The 27,576-nt window shown below is 41.0% G+C and overlaps 1 protein-coding gene across 1 annotated transcript; it reads left to right on the top strand.

The window, feature by feature from the left end:
- On the top strand, nt 1–27,576 carry COPS7B (COP9 signalosome subunit 7B). The gene is made up of 7 exons (XM_089680082.1): nt 1–153; nt 3,753–3,936; nt 11,385–11,460; nt 15,777–15,865; nt 17,097–17,299; nt 20,711–20,816; nt 26,436–27,576. Exons 2-7 carry the CDS (start codon nt 3,775–3,777, stop codon nt 26,592–26,594), a joined length of 795 nt encoding a protein of 264 aa, XP_089536208.1. The 5' UTR covers nt 1–153; nt 3,753–3,774; the 3' UTR covers nt 26,595–27,576.

Here is a 27,576-nt window from a genome sequence, read left to right on the forward strand (position 1 = left end):
CAGCAGGATCGCTTTTCCTGCGGAACTCGGAGTGCGGGCTGCTTGTTTCCGGGGGAAGGAGATCAGGACGGAGCCGGCGCTGTCATGGCTGCCTGACAACCGCACGGTGGAGCTGGATTGAGAGTGTCCTGAGCATTCTAGCGAAGCTGAAAGGTACAGAGTTGCTGGGGGCTCAGAGCTCTAGCCTCGGCTGTGAGGAGGAGTGAGTACGGGCAGACATAGAGGGGTGGCCGGGAAGAAGGGGATACTGAGGCCTGTGGAGCGGGCCCGGCCCTCCAGGGGTGACTGCATAAGAGGTTTGGGGCCTGGCCTCCTTCCAGAGGCTGTACAGTGATTAGAAGGGCCCGGGACACAGCACAGAGCACGGAGAGTGTCCGTACATGTCCTCTGACCTTTCCTGTACATGACAGGGGGAGCTGTGCTGACAGGAATGGCGCTGTACTTCCTACTTCAGCCTTGGTCCTGCTTCCTCCCGGGTCACCTTATCCCCCCCCCCGCTCCGAGCCCGTGTGTCCACTGTGTGTGCCTCTGTCCCCCGTCTATCGGTCTGTGGAGGTTCTCCTCTGTCCAGGCCATGGCATAGCTAGTAGCAGTCAGTCACATTCAGCTGGACTTGTCCTGTCACAGTGAAGACATCTGACTTCTTATCTGGAGAGCTCATAATGAGTGTCATGAACATACTCCAGGTGGCTGTAAAAACTGGGCTCTGTTCCTGACACTCATTGGGACTGAATAACCTAAACCTTTAACACTTCTGCTTTGCAGCACTTGGGGTCACTGATTGCTGTCCCAGCCAGATACCTACATGGAGTTTGCATGTTTCCCCCAGGTATTCAGGGCAGGTCACAGCAGGAATCGCACAGGAACGTGTGGTGCGGTGCAGTTCGCGCCTATTCATTTTGATGGGCTGACTCGCAGCGGACCACACCAAAAGTAGTGCATGCTTTACTGTAAAAAATGCATTGCAACCATTTTGCCTGGTACTTCTGCCCAATGCGATCCAGTGCAGGCAAACGCACTGCGTTTGGGGTGGTGCTAAAGAGGAGCTCCACCCAAAAGGGGAAGTTCTGCTTTTAAAGGAGAAGTCCAGCCAAAGCTCTTTTGGCTGTATGTTTCCTGTGGATCACAGGAGTGCAGTTCATTCTGATGTCACTCAGCCGGTCCAGGCTGAGGAACGATCCCAACTTTGAGGGCCGGTTCACACTATAGAAACGCAGTCCAGATGCGTTTTTGCGTGCGTGTTTTTTGATGCGTTCCAGTGCGTTTTTTTTTATGCATTCCAGTTTATTTTTCTCCCCCTCTTTTACTTCAATTTAAATGGAGACATATACGTTCCAGTGCGGTTTTGGTGCATTCTGGTGTGTTTTTGATGCGTTTTCTGCATTCCAGTATAGTTCTATGCAGAAAAAATGCAAAATGTTCTATTTTTTTCTACAGCTGAAACACACTGGTACTGCAAGCATTGAGTTGATCTAAGACATTGACAACTATATAACCTACTTTCTGTGTGTTTTGGATGCATAGAAAAAGCGACTGAAACGCATGTAGTGTGAACTGGCCTTAAAGTCAGGATCCACCCCAGAGCCTGGAGCGGCACCTGGCTCAGCCTCTCAGTGAGCCACTGAGAGCCTGAGGCACCCGTGCCCTCCCCTTCCACAGCCGTACGTTCCAGTCAGTACGGGGGGGGGGGGGGGGAGAGAAGGGGCAGAGTCAGTTGACAGTCACCACTCTGCTCAGAGCAGCTGTGAGAATTCAGAATTCATGTGAGTTCTCACCCGTAGAGCTGGTAGGGGACAGATGCACCTTCGGACCGATGCTGCATCTACCTAGGTAAGTATGATTTGAAAAAAATACTAATTCCCACACTTCTCTTTTAAGGCCACCTTCCCCCCTCCTCTTTACTTAACGGCACTTTTTTTTTTGGAGGGGGGGGGGGGGCCTGGAGAAGGTGCCTGGTTTTGACAGGTACCTGCTCCCACTTCCGCTCTGACTGCCTGGGCGATTGGAGCGGAAGTAAAATCCCCCCCCCTTTTCTTTCCGTAGTCTTCTGAGACACGTGACAGGTCGCAGAAGACTGCAGGACCATTCACAAAGTGCATCATGGCACGCACATGCACAGTGGGCTACAAGCTCACAGCCTGGGGCTCACAGTGTTGGGTGCCTCAATTGTGAGCACCCAGCTGTGACAGCTTGCAGCTTCACACCCAGGTGCCCACAGGTTAGATGTTGGCCTCTCTGACAGGACAGCAATGTTGAGAACAGCTTGGGTGAGCACATCACTGGTTGCTGGGACAGTTAAGTGTCTGTTTATTAAAAGTCAGGAGATACAGGTTTTCTAGTTGCTGAGTTTTTTTAATAAACACCAGTTTAACTTGAGCTCCTCTTTAACTTAACGTTTACACCCCTGCAGAATGCAGGCACAGCACATTTTTAATGTGAGATAAAAGCTGAAGTGTCTGTTCCCACTAGAATGCGGTGCAGGGAACTTGTGTTCCACGATTGTTTCCCTCACTGTGTTCTGGTGGGAACAGGCACTTCAGGCTTTATCTCACACTAAAAAAGACATGAAGGTAGGATAAAGTGGAATTCCTGCCTAACCACAACTATTCTTCGAAATGCCCAACACCCTTCCTACTACCCATCATGCCTACCCTGTATTAAAAAAAAGTGTATACTTACCTTTTTCCAGCTCACTCCAGTCTGGTCGTGTGATCCTGGGCTCCAAGAGCCTTCGACAAGGGCTGGGAATGCCAGGAGCAGTGAAGTCACCCATAGGCTCCCATGTTCCAGACATTGTTGGCGCTCCTTCCTCTTACCTTAAGCTGGCGGCGCATTGACAAAGGGGAGCCAAAGCTTGCAGGGTCACGTGCCCAGACCAGAGTGGGTTGTAAAAAAGGTAAGTATACACTTCTTTTTTACACTGCATAGACTTGATGAGTAGTAGTATGAAGGGGATGAGGGCATTTTTAAGAATAGTTATGGTTAGACAGGAATTCCACTTTCGCCTTCCTACATGTCTTTTTAAGTGTGAAATAGTACCTGGTGGAAACCCACACAAGCACAGGGAGAACATGGAAACTCTTCTCAGGTAGTGTCTTAGCTAGGACTCTGTCTTTTTTACATAGGCCAGGAAGCAGTGGATCCTTTTAAGAATAGTTGTTAGGCAGGAATTCCACTTTAAGTAACACTGAATTATATCCTTCTTCTCCAAAAATAATCAATAGAGATCATCTGGTCAGTGGCCCTGTAATCTGGTTGGTTGTTTTTCTTTTTTTTTTGTTTTTTTTTCTATTTTTCTAATGTGTTTTTTTTTTTTCAAAAACAAATTTTGAGTTTTGAGGAAGCTGAAAGAAATAGAAGGTACTGTTCTGAGTTAAGAATCCATACTTGAATAAAATGGGATTTTTTTTTTCATTTTTGTTTTTTAGACCAGAGATTAGTATCACTGTAATTGGTTCCTGTCTAAATTGCCCCTTGTTTGTGTGTGACATAGGGGCTGTAAGGCTCTTGAGAGCAGGGACTGATATGAAATTAAAAATATGTAATTGCTGTGTAAATTGTTGGCACTATATAAATGCCTGTAATAATAAAATAAAAAAATTAAAAAAGACTACTTGGATGTTTAATTGAATGTCTCTAACATTATAGAACATATCCAGTTGAATGTGTCTATTACTAGCTATAATTTTTTTTCACATTTTGCTGATATACTTTGTACTTAGGATGTCATTATTTATTTTTCTTTTTCACAGATCTTAGATTTATAGCTGTAGCATGGCAGGAGAACAGAAGCCATCCAGTAGCCACCTGGAACAATTTATTTTACTAGCCAAAGGCACTAAAGGTTCTGCGCTTCCAGCTCTAATTAACCAAGTATTAGAAGCCCCTGGAGTTTATGTGTTTGGGGAACTTTTAGATTTACAGAACGTGCAAGAGGTAAGATGCAGCTGTTGTAAAGTTGTTCTTGCTTTACTTTTTTTTTTTTTTTTTTTATCCTTCGTAGAAAATGTAATTGCTTGTACTGCAGATTGGTAGACTCAACATGTTAATGTCCAGCAACATTGGTTCATGGGAGGAAAAATGCCTGGGAAAACAATGCTATGCTGTTGAAGGTCAGAAAGAGAAACTCCCTGGCTTTATCCGGTGAAAAAAAAAATACCTGCCATTATTTTTTAGTGACAGAAAAAAATGCCTGGTGCCAAAGGTCAGTGGTTTGGGAAAATGCCCCAACATTAAAAGGAAACATTTACTCTGCCATCAGTAGTTGAAAAAATGGTGTAACATCAATGGTTGTAAAAAAAGTACCCTGGAGTCAGCTGCTAAAAAAAATGTCCTGGTGTTAGTGGGAGAAAGAAAAGGTCTGGCAGCAGTGAGAGGAAAAAATGCCCCTGAATCTGTGTCAGTGGTAGGAAATGTGCTGCCATTGGCTGCGTGTGCATCCACAGATCTCAGATCAGCTCCCCCCCTTTCCTCCTTAACCCCTTCAAACTGCAGATCAGCTCCCCTGTATCCTCTTCAACTTGTTTAGATCTCAGATTGGGCCCCCCTTTAACACCTTCAGATCCTTTCCCCGCAATCCTTAAAGTGATGTTAAAGGTTTGGCTTTAAAAGGAAAAAAAAATAATTAAATAATCGTCATATTTACCTTCCCTGTGCAGTGGTTCTGCCCCAATCCTCTTCTTGTTGGGTTCCCTGCCAGCTTCCCACTTGACCATGCCTCCAATTGCAAGCTGCTTGCTATGGGGGCACTGGTACGTGCTCACTCCTGAGCCCTGCTCTATGCGTCCATAAGACACACAGAGCCATGTCTCAGCCCCACCCCCCCACTTATTCTTCATTAACTCACTGGCTATGATTAACAGTGATAGGAGCCAATTGCTCCTGCTGCTCTCTCAGCCAATGAGGAGAGGGAGACCCCAGACAGCCAAGGCTTCCATGCACATTGCTGGATCAAGTTGGGTGTTCAGGTGAGTATTGGGGTGGGGGAAGCAGCACACGGAAGGATTTTACCTTCATGCATAGAATGCATGAAGGTAAAAAAACCTTCAGCCTTATAACCACTTTAGACTCTTCAGACATCATATCCGTTGCCCGTCCTCTTTAGAGTGTTACTAAACTCATGACCCTGCATTCACTATATCTGGTCTCCCACAACACACACACCATGGAAATGCAATTATTTTAGTAAATATAAACTGCTAAATACCTTTTCTCATCAGCAGTATATAGCTGTCTTGTGACCTTTTATCAGTGTCTGGTTGAGCACTGATTAAAGCTTGAAAGAGGAATTATCAATCTTCTCTGAGTGTCCTAATGAGGCTACATAACCACAGACCCTCTGTTTGGATAGTGCTGCTTAGCCCTGTACTGATCACATGCACCCTCCCAAAGAAAAAAAAGAAAAAACTGTCTAGCAATACATACTAAAGCATGTGCAGAGTGACCCCCTATAACTCTGTACTATCAGCAGATGAACTGGGGACAGTAGAAGGGGCGGATCATAGAAGACCGGATCAAACAACCTTTTTCCACAAGGCAGAGGATTAACCCCTTAGGTTCCCACAATGAGTATAACAAGCATGCTTTACTGCATATATAGACTGATTTTACTATTGTGGGTTTAGTAACACTTTGACGCTTTCTGACCTCAAATCAGTTCCCCTTCCTCTTTAACCCCTTCAGACCTCAGATCAGTCTCCTTTCCTGCTAACCTCCTTTTCATTGTTGTGAGAACTCTGCCTGGGTGCCACAGAGCACACTGAAGTCTGTCATAGACTTTCCTTGCAACTCTATCATGTGACACTTCAGCACATGGCCAAAAACGGGAAGAGGGGATAGTTTTCCCCACTACAGTTGTGCTGATGTGAAGTCCGTTAAAAGCACCAGGTGCTGGAATGAGCTTTTTAGCACCTGGCACCAGAACATAGTTTGTGGTTGGATGGTTGAACAACCTGGTGGTTCTACTGGGCCCCCCTCCATTGCAGGCTCCATAGTGCCCATGTGTACTGCTATAGTGGTTGTTCCTTTACTGTCTGTGACAGATTTACTACTATAGATGGGATAGAGTTCCACTCAAACCAGGCTCTTGATTAGGAAGGGAGCAGGTTTTTTTATTGTCACAGTGCGCAGATGCAGGAATTTGAGTCAAGCTTCATTAATGATATAATCTGTCTTGCTGATCTTTTTTAGTTTTGCCTTACTGTTCAACAGAATTGATAATTGCCGTCCTATATCGTCCTTTGGTATACATGCCTTTTTAGAGTATATGTAATCCAAAGTTTTTTTTAGTTTCTTTTGCTTTCAGTTTTGAATATGTTAGGGAAGGATTAGGAAATCCATCAGAATCCTATTACGGTTTGTGGGAGGTAAATTCACCCTCTATAATGGTTCTGGTGACTGAACGTGATTGGAAATCCAAACTTTTAAGTTCATCAGAGTAGGAATAGAGGGGAATTCTTCCAGTAGGGTGCACTTGTTCTAGTGACAGTTGTCTGAGAAGGAATGTCCCCTACTATGGAGAGATTTTCTATCACTTGCTGTGTGTTTTATTTTTTATTTTTTTTTTTTATCTCTCTGAGACAGTAATCAATTGGAAATCTTCTCAATAGGAGACAGCAGATGCTAACATAGCAGACGTTAATATCTTCTTCCCATCTTCTGGTCTTTGGGCATCTCCATTGGCTGGCATGGGATGATGAAACTCCAGTGCATATGCAGTAGTCATCCTGGGACACCAAGGACTGTGCTGGCCATGTAAGCTGAGCTGCTCATGTGCAGCTAAGTTTATATGCTGCAGAAGAAGGCGAGCAGGCAGGTAGGTAGGTGTATTTTATTGCAGATGAGACGTTGAATGTGTCTTCTTCAATTTTAGCCTGACTGCATGCCGTCGATTGTAAAATACCTGCAGTTCTGCTTTAATATTGTTCTGGAAGTGGCGTGGGAAGTGCCCATCCTGCTGCTGAAATTCAGTGCTGCCTACTCTTTGTAGCCTAAGCTACATACAATTTATACAGCAGGCATATCTAGTAGTGAAGGTAATAGTTTGTTTGCTCAATTTGGTCCAAACAAACTATTTATTTACATTTCACAAAAAGCTGAAGATTAGCTTTAACATCTGCATGCTCCTCAGTCTTTTTATGGAAGCCTGGAAATAACCTGGTACTTCCAGGTAAGAGGTAGCATGTGACTCTTCTGCTTCACACAGGGCAGATTTGAGTGCCTGGATACCTATTTGCCAGACCCTAACACTGCCAATTAGTGCAGAGTTGTCTTTTATAAGCTCTTGACTTAGAGCCAATCCAGAATTTGCATGGATTTTGGGGGTCTTAGGCAAGTGAACAGGGTAGCATGGAAATAAGTATAAGTTAAAGCTGAAACCCAGACATACATAAAAGACCTCAGCTAACGCAGCTCTGTAATGGTTAAATGTATTTTAACAAGCAGTGTAAGTACCTGAATTTGACTTATCAGCCAGTTTCAGACCCTGTATGGCAGAGTTCACAGAGAGGGAGAAGTAGCACAAGGATCCAATGAGGTGTACAAGGAGCATGTTAATAGGAGAGAGCAGAATGACGGACAGATGAGCCGTTTCTTTTTTCGCTATGTAGTAACAGTGTATGGTGGGGAGCAGACTTGTAGGTAAAAGGTAAAGGCTGAAGCCTAGTACACACAATCAGAAAATTGTACAAAAAATACCGCTTTCGAAATGATTGTACGACAATCTGATCGTTAGTACACAGCTTTTGCCCAAAATTATTCAAAGGGACAAGTACAAACATTTTTCTCGTACAATACCAGATCAGTAGATTGCAGGTGCAATGTCAGGCTACTGCAGACTGTCTGTACCTCCATATGGGTAGGTCAGAGCTGGAGGAAGTGTAATTGAACTGCAGTTCATTGAGAACTACAAGCTGTCTGCCACAGTGGGAGGTGGGACTTGTAGTTCTCTCATTCACAGATTGCTGTGGATTCACAGCCATGCTGTTTTTGAAAAGTGACAGCAAGTGCCGAGAGAGGATCCCTTTTCTGCTGTCATAAGGGGGGTGGGGGGAGATCGAAGGGGGTCTCCGACCTAAATATGGCTGTAACATGCTTCAGAAGGTGAACATATCCTTTAATTTGCCCGATACCTTGCCAGGCAGGGCTGTATGGCAGAGCTGTGTTAATATCAGGACTAAATAAACAAAAATGCAAATTTTAATGATGGGTTAACTAGGAAAAGATAAAAATTGAAAACAGGCAGGCTTTTTACTGCAGAAGAGACAAGCAATGTCTCTTGTGCAATAAAATACACCTTCCTGCCTATTCACAATCTCCTGTAAAATGTACACTGAGCTGCGCAGGTCAATTTACATTCCAGCACACTCACTATGGGCCTGGATCACTGCAGTCCTGTGCATGCAGCACCCTGTGCTAGCCTATCATGATAGGCGAAGGCTGGCATCCGGAAAAGGCCAGGTATAAGATTATGGTGCCTGCCAGGGATCTTACGGGCATAAGTCTATTGGAACAGAGGTAAGTATCTGTGCTTTTAATTTGGTTTGCTATTGGTAAATAAACTTTAAAGTTAATGACATTGCTACATTTGTAATTCTCATTGACTCTACAGACACTGTACTGCAAGTGTCAGCTTACACAGGAGAAGCGATAGCTGTTTCTGTGATCCAAAATGACAGCTAGGATTTCCCAGTAAAAGTGGCAAGAGAGCTACAGGGGAGAAGGAGAATCAACATGTACCACACATGACCAAAGTGTTTAGATGTCTTCTAGGGGCAGTGTGGTGCGGTATGCACAAAGTCCAACTGGTTAAGTATAAGCACCAGGAATGCCTGGTATCCAGAAAAAGTACAAGTTCCAGTTTTTAAACAAATCATGCACTGAGAGAAATACATGAACTTCTATTGCTAACCAAATTCTGAATATGCTAGATGACTGGCAGTCATGCTGATGTTTTGCTTTAATTTCTTGACCCAGAACAAGCAAGCAAATCAAATCAGAATGCATCTTGTTTATAATTGTTGCAGGTCAGTGACTGGGGAAGTATTCAAGCTGTTGTCTTTGTATAACATCAAGGGAAATAATATTTGCAGAAGGAGCATCTTCCATATTTTTCTCAGTACGTTTCCTTTAATCCTTTCACTGCCAGGCCCTATGGTTCACATTTAAGCTCAGGTGGCCAGACTACATATATTAGAATAGACTTGATAGAATAAAAAGATAGTGCTATTGATTTTGTAGGTCTTGTGATAGTTGCACAATGTTTATCAAACAATATTTTCGATAAAAATAGACTCAAATCAGTATTGGCACACACAATCACAATATAACTTACAACATTTCCATTAAATCTAAAAGATAAAATGGTATTGAGTTAATAAATAATTATTATCTTAAATCGTGCCTTTTTTCGGAAACAATAAAGATCAAAGGTATGCAAAACTGGAAATAACTTGCTCTAAAACTCTGGAGGCATGCTTTACACCTGAATGTCACAGAGTGACTAGCACAGAGACTGTGTTACTTTGATATTTGTTTATTCAGAAGACGAGAGTCACAGTACCTGTCTAGAAAGCTGAGTGAAAGGAGACTGGGGCAGAAGCAAGGCTGCATCATCAGATGTACATAAGTTAGTCCTTTGGGTACACGTCTGTGGAATTTTGTGTGTGTGAGTGTTTGTTTATTTTTTCCAGTACTGGAAGCTTTCGGGAAATTTTAAGGGTCTAAACAGACTCTTGATATTTTCCCTGTGAGAGAGAGTTGATAGTGAGCTTAAAGCAAAAAAGAATGCTAAGGACTTATGGCCTACTGAGCTGGCAACTGGAAATGCTTCTGTGCTGATGTAAGCCTCATGTCCTTGGCAGAGAGAGGGTTAAAACAAACTAACTCCTGATTCTCTATTCATTCTGGTTTACCCCACTGTATTCAAGTGTGCTGACTGGTGGTCCTTTGTTCTAATTTTTCCTTTTTTTGAAAGTATAACTAAAGGCAAAACTTTTTTTTTTTTTAGTTTTGGATAGAGTGGAGAGGGATTAGAATACTTATTATTATTATTATTATTATTATTATTATTATTATTATTATACAGGATTTATATAGCGTAAACAGTTTTCTCAGCACTTTACAATATGACAGGAGACAATACAGCAACAATACAGTTCAATACAAGAGGGATTTGAGGGCCCTGCTCCTTGGAGCCTTACAACCTATTAGGTTCTAATTCTGTGTCCCCGATAGAGAGATTCACCCCTCTTTGTCCTGTTTGCTATTATTACTGAAAGTAAAAGAAAATCCCAAATTTTGGGTTGTTCCCAGAAAAGTAATGCAGGGAAAATCTTCCAAATTGGGACTCTAGTCCTGGTGACCTGGGGGTCCCCAAATGATTTCCTTTAATTTGAAGGGATTTCCTCTTACTTTCTGTTTGGCTATGGGACAGGAAGTGAAGGGAAATCTCACAGATGGGGATAGGGGGGGGACCTGACAGGGGTTATAACCCTCCCTTATTCTATCCAAAATGAAAAAAAAAAGTTTTGCCTATAGTCCATAATTTATGACCATTTTTCTTGTTACTCTCAAATTTAGGGTGTAACATGATCCATGCATCCCAGGAATGTAAACAAACAATTCTTACCCTGGCAAAGGGACTATGCACATCACTGTTGATCCCTGTTTCCGTGATCCCCCTCCTCTCCTGTAGTTCTAGCAGCACGTCCTCTGTTAGGTCTATACCTGTGTACAGACCAGAGACTGGGAGAAGACTTGCAAGAGCCTGTGCAATGCACCCACGATGCACTGGTTTTTACAATGATCTGCAGGCTTCCTTGCAAAAAAAAAAAAAAAAGTAGATGCACATTGATAATGAGATTAGTGTTGCTGCATTTACTATAATTTTTTATGGTGTGTTTGTTTAATATCCTATTACCTGCCATTGAGTAATGTCTGTCTGTCCAACTACTTAGAGCGAAACCCTGCTTTACCATCTAGATCCTTCTTGGAAGGACTTAAGTGAAAACCATGGAGTTATTTTGTTGGGAGGCTGCCAGCCCAAAAGCTTGGATGGCAGTAGTTGGCATTGGAAAGCAAATTGCAGGCTGGACATTTAGGCTTTCTCAGATTGTGTGCTGGAGATCGTGAGCTCCGTATCCATTAGGACCGTTAGCTGGCAGTCATGGATTACATACAAGTGCCTTGTTTGTACAATACTGTTTTAATTTTGAATGCAGAAAAGTGATTAGACTGCTATATGCCAGAGGAGCTGATCAACTTTACTATGTGCATGTTTACATGGACTAACAGACCAGCAGTTGTTTCACAGGTAAGCTATGTAATCTTGTACATACATTTAGTTTATTTACACTTTCTTTTTCTTTTTTTTTTTCTTTTTTAAGTTGGCTGATAGTCCGCATTCTGGATACCTGCAGCTCCTCAACTTGTTTGCTTATGGAACATATCCAGATTATGTTGGTAAGAACTACTTTATTTGTGTACGCTAAACATAAACCTAGATCAGACAGCATCTATTGGTGTGTATTTTTTTTTCTCAGTGTGGCATCTGGTGGTTATAACTCTCCCAAAGCAATACAGCAGGATACTTACCCCAAATTGTTCTCATCTTTTGTTTTACCATAAGTCAGGTGTGCCAGTTGTTTTCAAAATCTAATAGCCAGCTCCAAAATGTTAGACAGCTACAACAAACTTTGTTTTGATCTCTAGTTTGTAACTTTCACTGCCCAACCCCCACCCCTCAAAATAGTGGCTATATACATGCGTACAGCAGCAAAACACACACACACACACACACACACACACACTATATATGTATGTATGTATGTATGTTTTATCAACCTGCCTCCATACCTCCCAACTATGCATAGCAGCTTTTTTATATTTTCATACACTGATCACTCATAACTTCATGACCACTCACCTAAATATTGAGTAGGTCCCACTTTGGTACCAAAACAGCCCTGACCTGTGGAGGCATGGAGGCCACTACACCTATGAAGCTATGCCATGTTATCTTGCACCATGTTGTCAGTAGCAGATCCTCGAAGTCCTGTTAGTTGCAAGGTGGGGGAACTACATGGATTGGACTTGTTTTCCCAGCACATCCTACAGATGCTTGATTGGATTGAGATCTGAAGAATTTGGCAGTCAAGTCAACACCTCAAAACTTGTGTTCCTCAAACCATTTCTAAACCATTTTTGCTGTGTGACAGGGCACATTACCCTGCTGAAATAGGCCACTGTCTTTGGGGAATACCATTTCCATGAAGGGGTGTACTTTATCAGCAGCAATGTTTAGGTAGGCAGTACATGTTAAGTAACTTCCACATGTAAAGCAGGACTCAAGGTTTCCCAGCAGAACATAGTATCATACCGCCTCTGCCAGCTTGCTTTCTTCCCATACTGCATCCTGGTGCCATTTCTTCCCCAGGTAAGCAACGCACATGCACCCGGCCATCCACATGATCTAAAAGAAAATGTGATTCATCGACCAAGCCACCTTCTTCCATTGCTCTGTGGTCCAGTTATATTGCTTATGTGCTATTGTTGGTGCTTTTGTCAATGGACACAGGTCAACACCTGTTTTCAACACATCTTCAGGGACAACTTATTTACTTGCTGCTTAACGTATCTCACTGACTTTCAGATGCCATTGTAAGGAGATAATCAATGTTATTCACTTAACCTATCGGTAGTTATAAAGTTATGGCTAATCAGTATGGGTATGTACTTAAAAATTCAGAATGCACGTGGCCGAAAACTGTAATGTCTGGTTATGTGAGGGCGGGGAGGCTCAAATGTATTTATTTACTTTTAATGTGTATTTTTATACATATGATTTTATTGCTATCTCATAGGGGACCAATAGTCCCCTATGTGATAGTATATGAGTGATGGGTCCTCTTTGTAGGGGGGGGCAGTGTGTGCAAGGAGGGGGCAGGAGAGGAACAGTGTATACAGTGAGGGAGCAGTGTATACACTCGAGCTCCCTCACTGACTGCCGCTGTATGTCAGTGCCAGTTTTTAAATTTAATTACCAGCTTTTTTTTTTTTCTTCCCCTTCCCCAAGAAGGAGCTGTCATTCTCCCCGCCGCTAAAGGAAACAAAGGCGCAGGGTCACCCAGCGACATTGCCCAGTGACCCCACCCCTTTGTTTCCTTTAGCGCCTGGGAGAATGACAGCTCCTTGGAACTATAGTGAAGGGGAAAAAAAAAGACAGTAATTACATTTAAAAACCGACAGTGACATTTTAGCGATAGCTCGCTGCATACACTGCTCTTCTCTTGCCTTTTAGATGGCCGCCACCCCCCCAACTCCATCTGCAGTACACACAGCCCCCCATTACCAGCACAATACTGATAGGACTATTTTCGGCCAATATGTTTTGGCCGCCGAAACTTCGGTACATCCCTAATTTTATAATAATGCTAAAAGCAAAACTGTTTTCGTTTTGGTTTGGGTAGAGTGGTGAAGGGTTGTATCCACTGTTAAGTTTTTTAATTGCTGTCTTTCTCACCATTAGAAAGATATACTCCTCCTTATTGCCTGATTGCCAATGTCACCAGGCATGGAAGTGAGGGCATATACATGATTTTAAGTTTCCAGCATGGCAGGCATAGGGGGGAAATCCTTTTATGGGGACACTTGCTCCTGTGACTACTGTTTAATAGAAGATGTCCCTCACATTGAAAAGAAACCGTTTCACTTCCTTTTTAGAGTCTGCAGGAGAGAAATTTAAGGGAAATTTCCCCAATGAGAGATTGGAGGGGGGGGGGGGGGGGGGGGGTTCTGACAGTGGTTTCAACCCCCCCCCCCCCCTACGGGATCCAAAATGGAAAGAAAAAAGTTTTGGCTTTGGATATACTTCAATGACAGTAATGACTGTATTTCTTCAACTGCTTGAGCGCATTTTGTATAAATATTGTATTCTAAAAGAAAACCAATAATGAATTCACTATAGGATAAGTGTCCTTAGTAGTAACTATGGATCTATGAAAGACATTTTACCAAACCAACCTGTTAACAGTCTATGAGGAAGTGATCTGTAATCTGGATAGAGGAAAGCCTGTGGACATGGTGTATCTGGATTTCGCCAAAGCATTTGATACAGAGCCCCATAAATACTATGTTTACAAATTGAGGTCTGTTGGCATCAACAATAGTGTGTACCTGGATAGAAAACTGGTTACAGGAGCATGTCGAAAGGGTGATGATAAATAGTGTATCTTCTGAATGGTCAGGAGTTGTAAGTGAGGTATCCCAAGACTCTGTCCTGGAACCATTACTGTTATACCTAGTTCATAATTGATATTCATGTTGTTATAAATGGTTCAATCTCAATGTTTGCTGTTAATGCTAATGCAAAGCTAAGCAAGGCAATAACTTCACAACAGTCTATAGCAGCTTTACAAGAACATCGGTAAAATAAAAGGGTGGGCAACTACATGGCAAATGAGGTTTAATAGTGAAAAATGTAAAGTAATAAGCTGGTGGGTTAAAAATAAGGATGTCAGTTACTCACTAGGGGAAAAAAAATGTCTGGGGGAATCTAGGATGGAAAAGGATCTGGGGGTCCTTTTTCATACTTACCTGCTCTGTACAGTGATTTTGCACAGAAAAGCCCTGATACTCCTTTTCTCGGGTCCCCCGCTGGCACTCCTGGCCCCTCCCTCCAGTGGAGTGCCCCGCAAAGCAAGCAGCTTGCTGCACTGCGTGTCCATTCACACACACAATGCAGTACGCCCCCCCCCACTCTTTTGTCAATGGCTGACTGGCTGTGATTGACAATGCCTTTTACAACCACTTTAACCTTAACTGTGTAGAGAGTTCTTTACTGTTAGATCAGAAAGGATGTGGAACTCCCTTCCACAGTTGGTGGCATCAGTGAGAAGTGTTGACAATTAAAAAAAGTTTGGATGTGTTTCTTCGTGAATGCAATAAACTGGAAATGAGAAATGGTAGTGACTAACACACACATGCAAGCACACACATTGAACTGGTGTCTTGATTCAACTTTTCAAACTTTTAAATATAAAACACCATTGCCATGATTGGGATGAGATGCAACTTATTGCATATTATCTCTGTAGTTACCTTCCTGTCTCTCCTCCTTTTGTTTTACCATCACAAGGAATTTAGAGAATTAATATTTGCTAACACAGGAACAAATAGTGCAGGTGCAGAGATAACCTCTGTGTTTGTTTTTGATGTTTTTTCCTGTCCCTTCTTCAGGGTGTCACTAATGGGTGACTAGTAGAGAAACAGAATTGCTTGGACGCTTGTTGACTCAAAACACAAGACAGGGTCAGAGTGCTTATTTAAAAAGCTGGGTGATGACTGGGGCAGGAGACAGGCTGTATCATCAGATGTACATGATGGGATCCTCTGGGTACACCTGGTCCTCAAAATGAATTCCTTTGCCTCTAAAAGCAATAGTGGCATTGCATTTTGAATGTTTTAACAGGTTAGTATGGTAAAATGGTTTGGACATCCAAGTCACTAGAAGACTTTCCTGTAAACATAGTGGCTTGGCAATTTGGATGTGTCCATCATTGCTATAAATGACTAAAATGTCTTTGTATTAGCTTTCCATATTCCTCTACATATCAGGACATAAACTAAGTAATAGCAATCACTGTTGAGTCATTCAGGCTACTTTGTACTTTTGTTTCACACTTGAGTTACTGAAGAGTTACTAAATTAAAGTTTTGGTAATTCACATATATGAATTTCTCTTGTACACTTAGCTGTGTTTTTTTTCTTCTTAATTTTAGCAATGAAAGACAGCTTGCCAGAGCTCTCAGCTGCACAGCAAAACAAGCTAAAACATCTGACAATTGTGAGCCTTGCATCCAGGATGAAGGTACATTGTAATTCTTGGTTCATGCATATGGTAAATGTAAACCTAAATGACTGTGCCAGGTGCCACCAAAGGCTGTCAAATCCTAATAAATTCCTGCCAACATTTACAAGTATGTATATCCTAACACAAACATCAACTGTATACAGCAGTACCTGTGTTTATAACTAACAGCTTAAACTGTTCCTGACTGTCAGCCTGGGAACAGGAATTGGACTGTGGTTGACTCCTTGGCCACTCTTTTTGTTGGCTGGGGGCAGGTAATCTTTAGAGGAAAAATATATATCTGGAATTATCTTTAAAGAAACAATCTGTGAAAAAAAGTTTGTAAACTCATAAAATGTTATTGGATGTGTTTTTAGAAAGGCCTGCATCTGTTTTTCTCGGCTGTTCTGCTAGATGAATCTCTGCATATGGCATCACTCACTTTTTCCATCTTTTCTATTCACAAAATTCTTTTCCATCTTTTTGTTTCTCACCATTCTAGAAAATGAGGTTGTATAAATGAGCTAAGGAAATACAGGAGAAATCACGAGGACATGCATAGAAAAAAAAAATCATTAACCCCCTAAGCACCACTGTGATTTAAGTCTGTTTTGATAGCTGGAGCCATATTCATGGTTGGCACAGTGTCTGTTTACAATATAGGAAAATACGAGACCTGGTGCAACAGACTGTGTACAATGTTGTACTTGGTCTGTTTTCCGTATTGACTATATTTTGATAGAAATAGCCAAGCCTATACCTGACCTTGAGCTGCAGGATTAATGCTAATACAGTTTTCTCCTGATAGCACCAATACAGGTTTTGCCTTTTTGGTATTTGTTACATTATGGGGGCTTGCTACCAAGCAAGGATAGCTGACCACCACGCTGTCTCAGAATTAATATAAAAAAGCCACTTTGAGTGTCCTTTCTTTGTAAACTTTTAGGCTTCAGGGATTTATAAAGAACATGTTAAAGTAGAAGCGGCGTCACAATAACTCGCATACTGAAAGGCTTGTTTAGGGTAACAACTGTAACAATGTGGAATAGACGCCTTCAGGAAAGGATATTCACAGAGCTTGTAAAAGACATCAAGTGCGTGTAACCTTATTATAAAATCTTCGGGCATTCTCTAAGATTTGTGCTTCTTCTTAGTTCCATGCAATGACTTTATTTTGATAGCAAGGATAAATCTAGTTTCATGCATGCATGTTATTGTTTTAATATAGTTGCATGTTTCTCCCTCTTAGTGCATTCCATATTCTGTGCTGCTGAAAGATTTGGATATGAGAAACCTCAGAGAGCTGGAGGATCTAATCATAGAAGCAGTTTACACAGATATCATTCAGGGCAAACTGGATCAGCGCAACCATGTGCTAGAGGTGGATTTCTGCATTGGACGGGACATTCCCAAGAAGGATATTAGTAGCATTGTTAAAACTCTTCAGGAGTGGTGAGAATCCTTTTATTTACATACTTGGTACAGAGAATGCTTTTGTGTGTTAAATGTAGAAAAACAATGTACCCATCTTATTTACAGTGGATATAAAAAGTCTACACACCCCTGCTAAAATGTTAGGTTTCTGAAATGTAAACAAATGAGACAAAGATAAATCATTTCAGAACATTTTTCACTTTTTTAATGTGATCCGTAAACTGTAAAATTCATTTGAACAACAAACTGAAATCTTTTAGCTGGAGGAAAGTAAAAATAAAAAACTAAAATAATATGGTTGTATAAGTGTGCACACCCTTAAACTAATACTTTGTTGAAGCACCTTTTGATTTTATTACAGCACACAGTCTTTTTGGGTATGAGTCTATCAGCATGGCACATCTTCACTTGGCAATATTTGCCCACTCTTCCTTGCAAAAACACTCCAAATCTGTCAGATTGCGAGGGCATCTCCTGTGCACAGCCCTCTACAGATCACCCCACAGATTTTCGATCAGATTCAGGTCTGGGTTCTGGTTGGGCCATTCCAAGCTTTCATCTTCTGGTGAAGCCTTTCCTTTGTTGATTTGGATGTATGCTTTGGGTCATTGTCATGCTGAAAGATGAAGTTCCTCTTCATGTTCAGCTTTCTAGCAAAAGCCTAAAGGTTTTGTGCAAATATTGACTGGTATTTGGAACTGTTCATAATTGTACCTTGACTAAGACCCCAGTTCCAGCTGAAGGAAAAACAGCCCCAAAGCATGATGCTGCCACCACCATGCTTCACTGTAGGTATGGTGTTCTTTTGGTAATGTGCAGTGTTGTTTTTTCGAAAAACATATCTTTTGGAATTATGGCCAATAAGTTCAACCTTGGTTTTATCAGACTAGAACACATTTTCCCACATGCTTTTGGGAGCCTTCAGACGTGTTTTTTGCAAAATTTAGCCAGGCTTGGATGTTTTGTAAGAAAAGGCTTTCGTCTTGCCACCCCATAGCCCAGACATGAAGAATACAGGAGATTGTTGTGACGTGTACCACACAGCCAGTACTTGCCAGATATTCCTGCAGCTTCTTTGATGTTCCTGTAGGACTTTTGGAAGCCTCCCAGACCAGTTTTCTTCTCGTCTTTTCATCAATGTTGGAGGGACGTCCAGTTCTTGGTAATGTCACTGTTGTGCCATATTTTCTCCACTTGATGATGACTATCTTCACTGTGCTCCATGGTATATATAATGCCTTGGAAATTATTTTGTACCCTTCTCCTGACTGATACCTTATAACAATGAGATCCCTTTTGATGCTTTGGAAGCTCTCTGCGGACCATGGCTTTTGCTGTAGGATGCGACTAATAAAATGTCAGGAAAGACCTACTAGAACAGCTGAACTTTATTTGGGGTTAATCAGAGGCACTTTAAATGATGGCAGGTGTGTACTGACTCCTATTTAACATGATTTCGAATGTGATTGCTTAATTCTGAGCACAGCTACATCCCCAGTTATAAGAGGGTGTGCACACTTATGCAACCACATTATTTTAGTTTTGTATGCTTACTCCCTCCCCTAAAAGATTTAAGTTTGTTTTTCAGTTGAGTTGTACAGCTTATAGGTCACATTAAAGGTGGAAAAGTTCTGAAATGATTTATCTTTCTCATTTTTTTTACATAACAGAAACTTGACATTTTAACAGGGGTGTGTAGACTTTTAATATCCACTGTATATAGCAGTAGTACTTTCTACAGCTCTTTTGCAGTTTCTCTTCCAGCAGTTACATCAATCCTTCCTAAAATGTCCATACCACAGTAATGGTCATTTTGAATAAAAGCTTTGTTTTATTGGGGTTAAAAAAACTGCACCCAAAGTTGATTTTTGTTTTGATAGGATGGCCAGGTCTTCAAAGATAGTGTACTGACAATGTTCATGAGGGAAGGGATCATTAAAGAAAATAGGGAGGTTTCCATTGTCGGTCCCCTGAAAATGCAGGTTTCTTGGCTGTTTCTGGGAGTGTATTTGAAAAATGACACAGAACAAGAACGTGGATAAGAAAATCGTAGTGCATACAGATGTACATACTTTAAAATGTACTGTGAAATGGGGGTGCAGCGCTAATAAAAAACTAAATATATCTGTAAGTATGTCTCCAATATAAAGTTCACAAATAAACTGTTCAAAAAGTGAATAAAAACAGTTCAAAAAGTGACTCTTGTGCTCTTGCTATTTTGGAACCGGTGTCCGTGCAGTGATATTGTAAGTAATACGCACTCACCGGACGCGCATATAAAATGCGCCTTTTTATCAATATTCCAGGTGTCGTCAAGGGGAGTCAGGAACTAGGTGGTCTTCCCTCTAAGGGATGGTCGGTCATCAGACAGGATCGTTGGGGCTTTGAGTGATCCACGCCACCAGAGTTCCCCTTAAGGGGTTAAGCCGGTATTGCTCCCTGGATGGGAGATTCCCTCTCTGGATACAGGGGTCCGTCCTGAGGCAGTGTATCTGAGAATTGAAGGCTCCCCGAGGGGGTTAAAACAAAGCTACATCCATAGTGTAGTAGGTTTAATGAAAATAAATTTACTGAGGTAAGTTTAAAATTGATGCATCAAAGGTAGATAAGATGAACAAAAGATATTCACTGTGCAAGGGACTGACCGTCCAGTATTAAAGATAAATGTGACGTCACGGCGTGATATGGCTCCTCCTAAATATTGTTTTATTTAGATGTACATACTTGTTCTAGGGTCAATGATTCACAAAGTACTGAATCACTTGGATTAGCATGACAGCCAGGGAACAAGTGTTCCCACAAGGAGGCTCGCAGTGGTTGCTTCTTTCAAATAGAATCTGTTTTGTGAGAAATACAGAGGCTGCTTTTCCTGAACATGCTAGACACCTGGCTGTCTCTGGGTTCAGTAGTCTTTGACCTAATGTCTGGAATCCCGATCTACATACTTGTTCATGGGTAAGAGAGCCAGAACATATAGACAAAGCCCCTTGATTAGTGTGTCAAACCAGACTACTCGCATTTTCAGAAAGATAAATCTGTGTTGGTTTCTTTACATAAATGTGTTATTGTGCTTAATAGGGGCCTCATCTAAGATCTAAATGGTCCACAGCGTTGTGTCCTGTTTTTTTTTTTTTTTTAAATCCGTTTGATTCTTACATACAATGTATTTGTATCTAAGCAGTTGTTTTGACATCATGTTTTGTGGTACAAATTTAAGATGTTTGTATGTAATGTGTAATTATCAGTAGTTCACGGAGAAAATGCCTCTAATGGCAAATATCTACAGTATCCTAGACTTTGTCCCATAGCTGGCTTGGTATAATTGGCTTTTTTGGTCATTATTATTTTTCCTTTGTTCTGAGATGGGGATGTGAAATGTTTTTACAGTACTAAGCATGCTTCTGATTTCCAAATAACTTTATATCTCAGGTGTGATGGCTGTGAGGCGGTTTTAATGGGGATTGAACAGCAAGTGCTACGGGCTAACCAGTACAAGGAGAACCACATCCGCACACAGCAGCAAATAGAGACAGAGGTGAGTGTAAGAAAACTGTTTGAGCATGCAAGTGGTCTATTGTAGCTCACCATTACAGGCTAAATATATATTTTGCACAGTTTATCAGTATTGCTTTTTGCTATCGTTTCCCAAAAAAGGTACACAGGGCTCAAAAGACAACAAACATTAAAATGAAAGAAACCAGCAGTAGTGCCTATAACGCACAACTATTAGGAATCTGCTAAAGGTTAACTTCAGACCTACAGAAAGTGGTTCAATTAAATAATCAGCATGATCTGCCAGTAGAATGATTGGGGCATTATATATTATATTTATTATACTTGTATAGCGCTGTCAATTTACGCAGCGCTTTTACATATAAATTGTACATTCACATCAGTCCCTAACCCTCAAGGTGTGTACAATCTAAGGTCCCTAACTTACATTCATACACATACTAGGGACAATTTAGACAGGATCCAATTAACCTACCAGCATGTCTTTGGAGTGTGGGAGGAAACCCGAGTACCCGGAGGAAACCCATGGAGGCACAGGGAGAACATGCAAACTCCAGGCAGGTGGTGCCATGGCTGGGATTCGAACCAATGACCCTAGTACTGCCAGGCGGAAGTGCTAACCATTTAGCCACTGTGCTGCCCATCTGTATCATCTCACTGGCCAGCCAATCACAAGTATGACCAGTGCAAACACTGTCAGTTTTGGCTCCATCTCTAGAGGATTGTAAAGGCCATATAGAAATGCTTACCTGAGGGCAGAATGCCCAGGGACGCCTGCAATTGTTGCCATAGGGAACTGATATCCTCTGCATCAGGCAACATTGATGTTACATGTAAGGATGCTGTTAGTGTGAAGGTTGTTGAAATGATCAGTTTGACAAGAGGCCATGTTTTACCTTTCTTGAGCTTTCAAAGTTGCTGTCCGTTGTGTTACTACTCTGCCGCTGAATAGTGTGGATATTACTTCCTATTAAAAGGATTTAGAGTGTTGAAGTGATCACTGGAATATGTTCATAACGTGACAGATCTTTGACACATCAAACGACTTTTGACCAGTATTGCCACCATATACTAGAGAGGCTCTCTATTGCAAAATGGGATGCTAAGTGGTGTGCCAAACTCCACAAGCTTTTTTGTGATGTAACGGTAATAAAGTTTTCGCTCTATTCCAATCTGCAACTGTCATGACAAACGGTCAATAATTCAGTAGAACATGGCAACATGGGGGCATTTTGAAGACCATTTGGGTACAGATGGCCACAGAAATAAAATTTCCTCTTATTTATTTGAGGATGAGAAATTAAGTTGAAAGCAAAATTGTACTCCTCAACCTTCTACCCCCCAACCACATGGCTTATTTGTGTCTCCTGCACCTAACAAGCTAATCCCATTGTATCCATGACTGGAAGGTATCACTAATATTCTTTTCAATACTTTTATAGTTCTTTTACTGATTGAATTATCCATAAAGTTTTGTAAATTTTTTTAGTCAGCTACTCTGCATGCGTGATTTAATTACCTGCTTTTAGCAGTCTGTTCTTTACAGCTGTTGTACTTTTTTTTTCTTTTTAATTCACTTTTCAGGGTTCAGCACCCACATCAGTAACCATTTATTAAGTGAGCCAGAGAGCTATTAAATAGGTTACCCCACCTCTGTTTATTGTTGTTTTTGTTTATTTCCTAGTCCAATTGTACAATATACGCTAAACATACCTATCCCCTGTCCAATAGCACATTATGGAGAATATGGTGCGGTGTATTTAACACCAGGTAGATTTAATGCATCACAACATTTTGTGTTTTGTGTGGGTTTTTTTTTGTTTTTTTGTACAGCTCGGTAAACAGCTTTAAACAGTAACAGTAATTTAAGTTCAGTAAACATTTAAAACTTTTTTTTTTTTTTTTACAATATGCATACATCAATCAGAGGGGTTGTGTTGTGTTTTTTTTTTTTCTTCAGTGAAAGTGTAGTTACAATTAAAGCAATTCATAAGATGTCAAGGGCTCTGGTTGCAGGATGCGTTTATACAGATTTAGTGTGACTAAATTAAATGTAAATGTGGGTACCTTTTTTATAAAGTCTTAGCCACTTTTGGCACATTGCCTAGCCATATTGGGTAACCTCACTTATTTCTGTGACCATTATACAGTGCAGCTAACCCTACAGTTCAGTAAGCTACCTTGTTTGCCCAGCATGCAATTTTATCTTTCGCTGAAGAACCTAAAGAGTGATCAGAAAATCATATGGTCCTCTTATGGCAAGCACGGACCTTTATCCTCTCCATGTTATTGGCAGATACAGTTTAGGTAAAGCTTACCTACTGTATGTAACCTTGAGTCTTAAACTACAGTTACAGAAGTTATACAGAACATCATCCATGGGTTTCTAAAGAAGGAAAAGTTACTATTGTGAATAGCAATCAAAATTTCTGTAGAAAACAGACTGTGTGTGCACAATTATTGGGTAAGTGAGTATTTTGACCAAATCACCATTTTTATGCATATTGTCCAAATCCAAGCTGTATAAACTTGAATACTTATTGTATTTAAGCATATCTTGTGATGTGTATTTGTGGAAGGCGGGAGGGTGTGGCCTAAGGAGATCACCACCGTATATCAAGGTGTGCATAATTATTACTCAGCTTCTTTTCCTCAGGCAAAATGAGATTTAACTGACTTTGAAAAGTCAAAAATTGTAAAATGTCTTTCAGAGGGATGCAGCACTCTTGAAATTGCTAATATATTGGAGCATGATCACAGAACCATTAAATGTTTTGTTGCAAATAGTCAATAGGGTCGCAAGAAACGTGTTGAGAAAGACACAAATTAACTGCCAAAGATTTGAGAACCTGAAGCTACCAGGAACCCGTTATCCTCCAGTGCTGTCATATTCCAGAACTGCAAACTATTTGGAGTGCCCAGAAGTACAAGGTGTTCAGTGCTCAGAGACATGGCCAAGGTAAGGAAGGCTGAAACCCGACCACCACTGAAAAAGACACGTAAGCTGAAACATCAAGACTGGGCCAAGAAATATCTGAAGACTGATTTTTCAAAGGTTTATGGACTGATGAGATGAGTGACTCTTGAGGGACCAGATAGATGGTCCCATGGCTTGATCAGTAACAGGCACAGAGCCCCACTTCAGCTCAGATGCCAGCAAGGTGGAGGTGAGGTACTGCAATGGGCTGGTATTAAGATGAGCTAGTTGAACCTTTTCGGGTTGACGATGGACTCCTAATCAACTCCCAAACCTACTGCCAGTTTTTAAAGACATTTTCTTCAAGCAGTGGTACAGGAAAAAGTCTGCATCTTTCAAGAGGATGATATTTATGTAGGACAATGCACCATCCCATGCATCAAAGTACTCCACTGCGTAGCTATCTAGTAAAGGCCTTAAAGATGAATGACAAGGCCCCCTTCCTCACCTGACCTAAACCCTATTGAGAACTTGCGGGCCCTTCTTAAACTGGAAATTTACGGTGAAGGAAAACCGTACACCTCTTGAACAATGAAGTTGATCGTCACCAAGAAACTGACAGACTCCATGAATGGAAGGCTCATGACTTTTTAAAAAAAAAAAAAAAGGTGGCTATATTGGTCACTGATATCTAGATGGATGGATAGATGGATTTCTCTCCAGCAAATTTTTTTTTTTTTTTTTTTTTTTCCTTTTTAAATGTAATTTTGAGTTGTTTTTTTTTCACCTGTTTAACGTGAGAATAATAAACAAGTGAGCTGGTAAAATTTTCATTTAATTGCATAATAATTCTGCACACTAATAGTTGACCAATAATTATGCACACATGGATATTCTCCTAAGAAAGCTAAAATCTCACTTTTACTTTCTTAAATATTGAGGTTTGAGGTGTATTAACATTTTGGATTCACAGAGAACACTGAGTTGTTCAATAATTAAACTAATCCTCAGAAATACAACTTGCCTAATAATTTGTGCACACAGTCTACAACATTCAAAAATGAAGTAAAGTGTAGGGGCATTCTGTTGTGCTATAGGCAGCAAGAAGTTTTATACTTTGAGACTCGTATACAAAAGCCACAGTGTCAGCCAGGTGTTGTTATAAGATGCTTATGTCACACTACGGTTTCATTTCCAAAAGGAAAAGCAAGTAGTAGATGACGTACGGCACTAGATAGTCAACAATCACAGACACTTGTTCTCATTTCTACTTTCTCCAATGTAAAAAAACAATGCTATACTGTAGATACTTAGTGTTACTAAACACACAACAGTAAAATCAGTCTGTATAAGCATTAAAGCATGCTTGTTATACTCATTGTGGAACCTAAGGGGTTAATCCTCTGTATATTGTAAAAATGCTGTTTGATCCTCACTTCTCTGATCCTCCCCTTCCAGTGTCCCCTCTTATCTCCTGATAAGACATATCGTGTAGAGACACTCTGCACATGCTCAGTTTGGTGTGTATCGCTCTTGGGAGAGTGCATGTGATCAGCCAGGGCCAATCAGCACTGTCCAGACAGAGGTCAGGGCTCCTGCATCCTCCAAGAGTAGAAAAAAAAACGCCTCCTACAAGCTTTAACCAGTGCTCTGCTGAACATTGATAGAAGTAACAAGACTGCTCTAACTGCTGATGAGAAAATGTATTTAGCAGTTTGTTTACTAAAATAATTGCATTTCCATGTTCTGTATATTGTGGGAGACCAGATAGAAAGAATGCAGGGCCCTGAGTTTAGTAACACTTTAAACACAAACATTTAAAAGTTTAAAGCATAAAAGTATAACGACACAAACGAGTTCTGTGACTGCACCCTCATTTGACATAAGTCTGTTCTAATGTCAGTGGAGGGCAGTGGATGTTCCTTTTAAAACCAGCAGAGGGCAGTACTTTCCTTTTTGTATGCCATGTTCTTATTCAAAGAGAAGTTATAGTAATTTAATGTGTGGTTTTTATATATTGCTTTGCATTTGAATTTGCGTTTTTTTGGAGTTTTACCTGTTTTAAAATGTCTCAACCTAGAATTTAAATGGATTTTATGTCACTGATATACCCAAAATAATGTGAAGTGGTAAAAAAAAACCCTGAAAAATCTTGATTGCACAAGTTTTCACTCCTTTAGCTGTGAAGCCACTAAAAAAAAGAACTGGTGCAGCTAATTGCATCCAGATGTCCTATAATTATATGGAGGGAGTCCATCTGAGTGCAGTGACACCTGATCTCAAAATAAATACAGCTGTTTCGGAAAAGCCACATAGTTTGCTAGAAAATATATCTAAACAGTATCAGTAAGACCTAAGAGTTCTCAAAACAAGCTTGTAATAGCGTTTTGAGGAATCACCATTCAGTGTTGGGTTGTTTAAAAAAAAAAAAAAAAAAAAAACCCTCAGTGCACTGTCAAATCCATTATTAAAAATTATATCCAAATGTGACTCTGCTTAGTGAAGACTGACCCATAGCTTAGTGACTGGGTAGCAAGTAAGTGGCCAGTGGTTACTCTGAAGTAGCTGAACAGATCCACATCTGAGATAAGCATCCATTCATAGGACAACTATATTTTCTGAATGCAGCCACCTAGTGTGTTGCCATTTTGCCTATCTCTGTATATTATGTGCACTGTCATTTTATTACTTTTTTTATGTAATGTATAATTTGTTGTCCACTAGGTGACAAATATAAAGAAGACTTTGAAAGCCACAGCTTCCTCAACTGCTCAGGACACTGACCAGCACCTTGCGGAACGGGAAGGGCCCCCCCTTGCTGAACAACGACAGCCCACCAAAAAGATGTCGAAGGTTAAAGGTCTAGTCTCCAGTCGCCACTAGTGAACCTAAGAACAGGGAGGAGGCTCCAGGGGTACACACCTGCTCCTGGATTGTTTACAGACTTAACCACACACCACCATTGTGTCAGCCTCTTTCTACCCAAAACCCTCGGAGACCCTGCCTGCTAGGAGGGACAATAAACCCATTAGCGCTAACAATGCTGTGACCCAGCTCAGTTTGCGAATAGTCCTGGCAGATCAGGACATGTTGCCTAAATCTTTGTGGATCCTTCTCGCTGCTGGAGAGGTTTGTTGTGTTAAGTTACTGCAAGGCACAGCGGGCTTCTCTGTCAGAGAGAGGATTACAGAAATGGCTGCTTATTGCTGCGTGGTTATAAAATCCCAGGTGACTTTGGTCCTGTCATCTCTCTGGAGATTTAACATGTGCAGTAGGGACAGGTCTGTATAGTAGGTTTTACTATTTTCTTAAATGTACCCTCTTGAAACATTATTTTTTTCAGGAAATTGTATTTTCTTTCCTCCAATGTCAGGCAACCAACTTTTGACTTCTACAAGAAATATTCTAATAATTGAAAGTCTCTGGGTAAGGGGAGATAGAAACTCCAGCTTTAAAAGCACTTTTTTTTCTTGTATACCTAAACAATGTAAGAGGTTTAAATCAATATTGAACATCCTGCTTAGTCTCTAAAGTGAGCAGAAGGGAATAACATGTAAATACATAAAGCATATATGTATGTGCTGCTTCCATCAGCAAAGCCTTAGAATCATCCAGAGGAGGCATGCATTGATGCTAAGGTATACGAACAAACTCTTTGGCCTCTTTCCCAGCTAATCCATTTTTTTGGACCTTAAGTGTTCTTTGGGGATTTCACAGACAAGGTTCACCTTTGATAAGATACCTCTCTGCAGTATCGTACATCTGTTTCTGATTCGGGCAGCGTGGTTCCATTATCTTGATATACACTGTTTCCCTCTCTGTGCATCTAAATCTCCAAATAATTATTAAAAAAATACAAATCTGG

Source organism: Staurois parvus, unplaced genomic scaffold (assembly GCF_062004578.1).
Source record: "Staurois parvus isolate SC_StPar_1 unplaced genomic scaffold, SC_StPar_1.0 ptg000235l, whole genome shotgun sequence".
Classification (NCBI taxonomy): Eukaryota; Metazoa; Chordata; class Amphibia; order Anura; family Ranidae; genus Staurois; species Staurois parvus.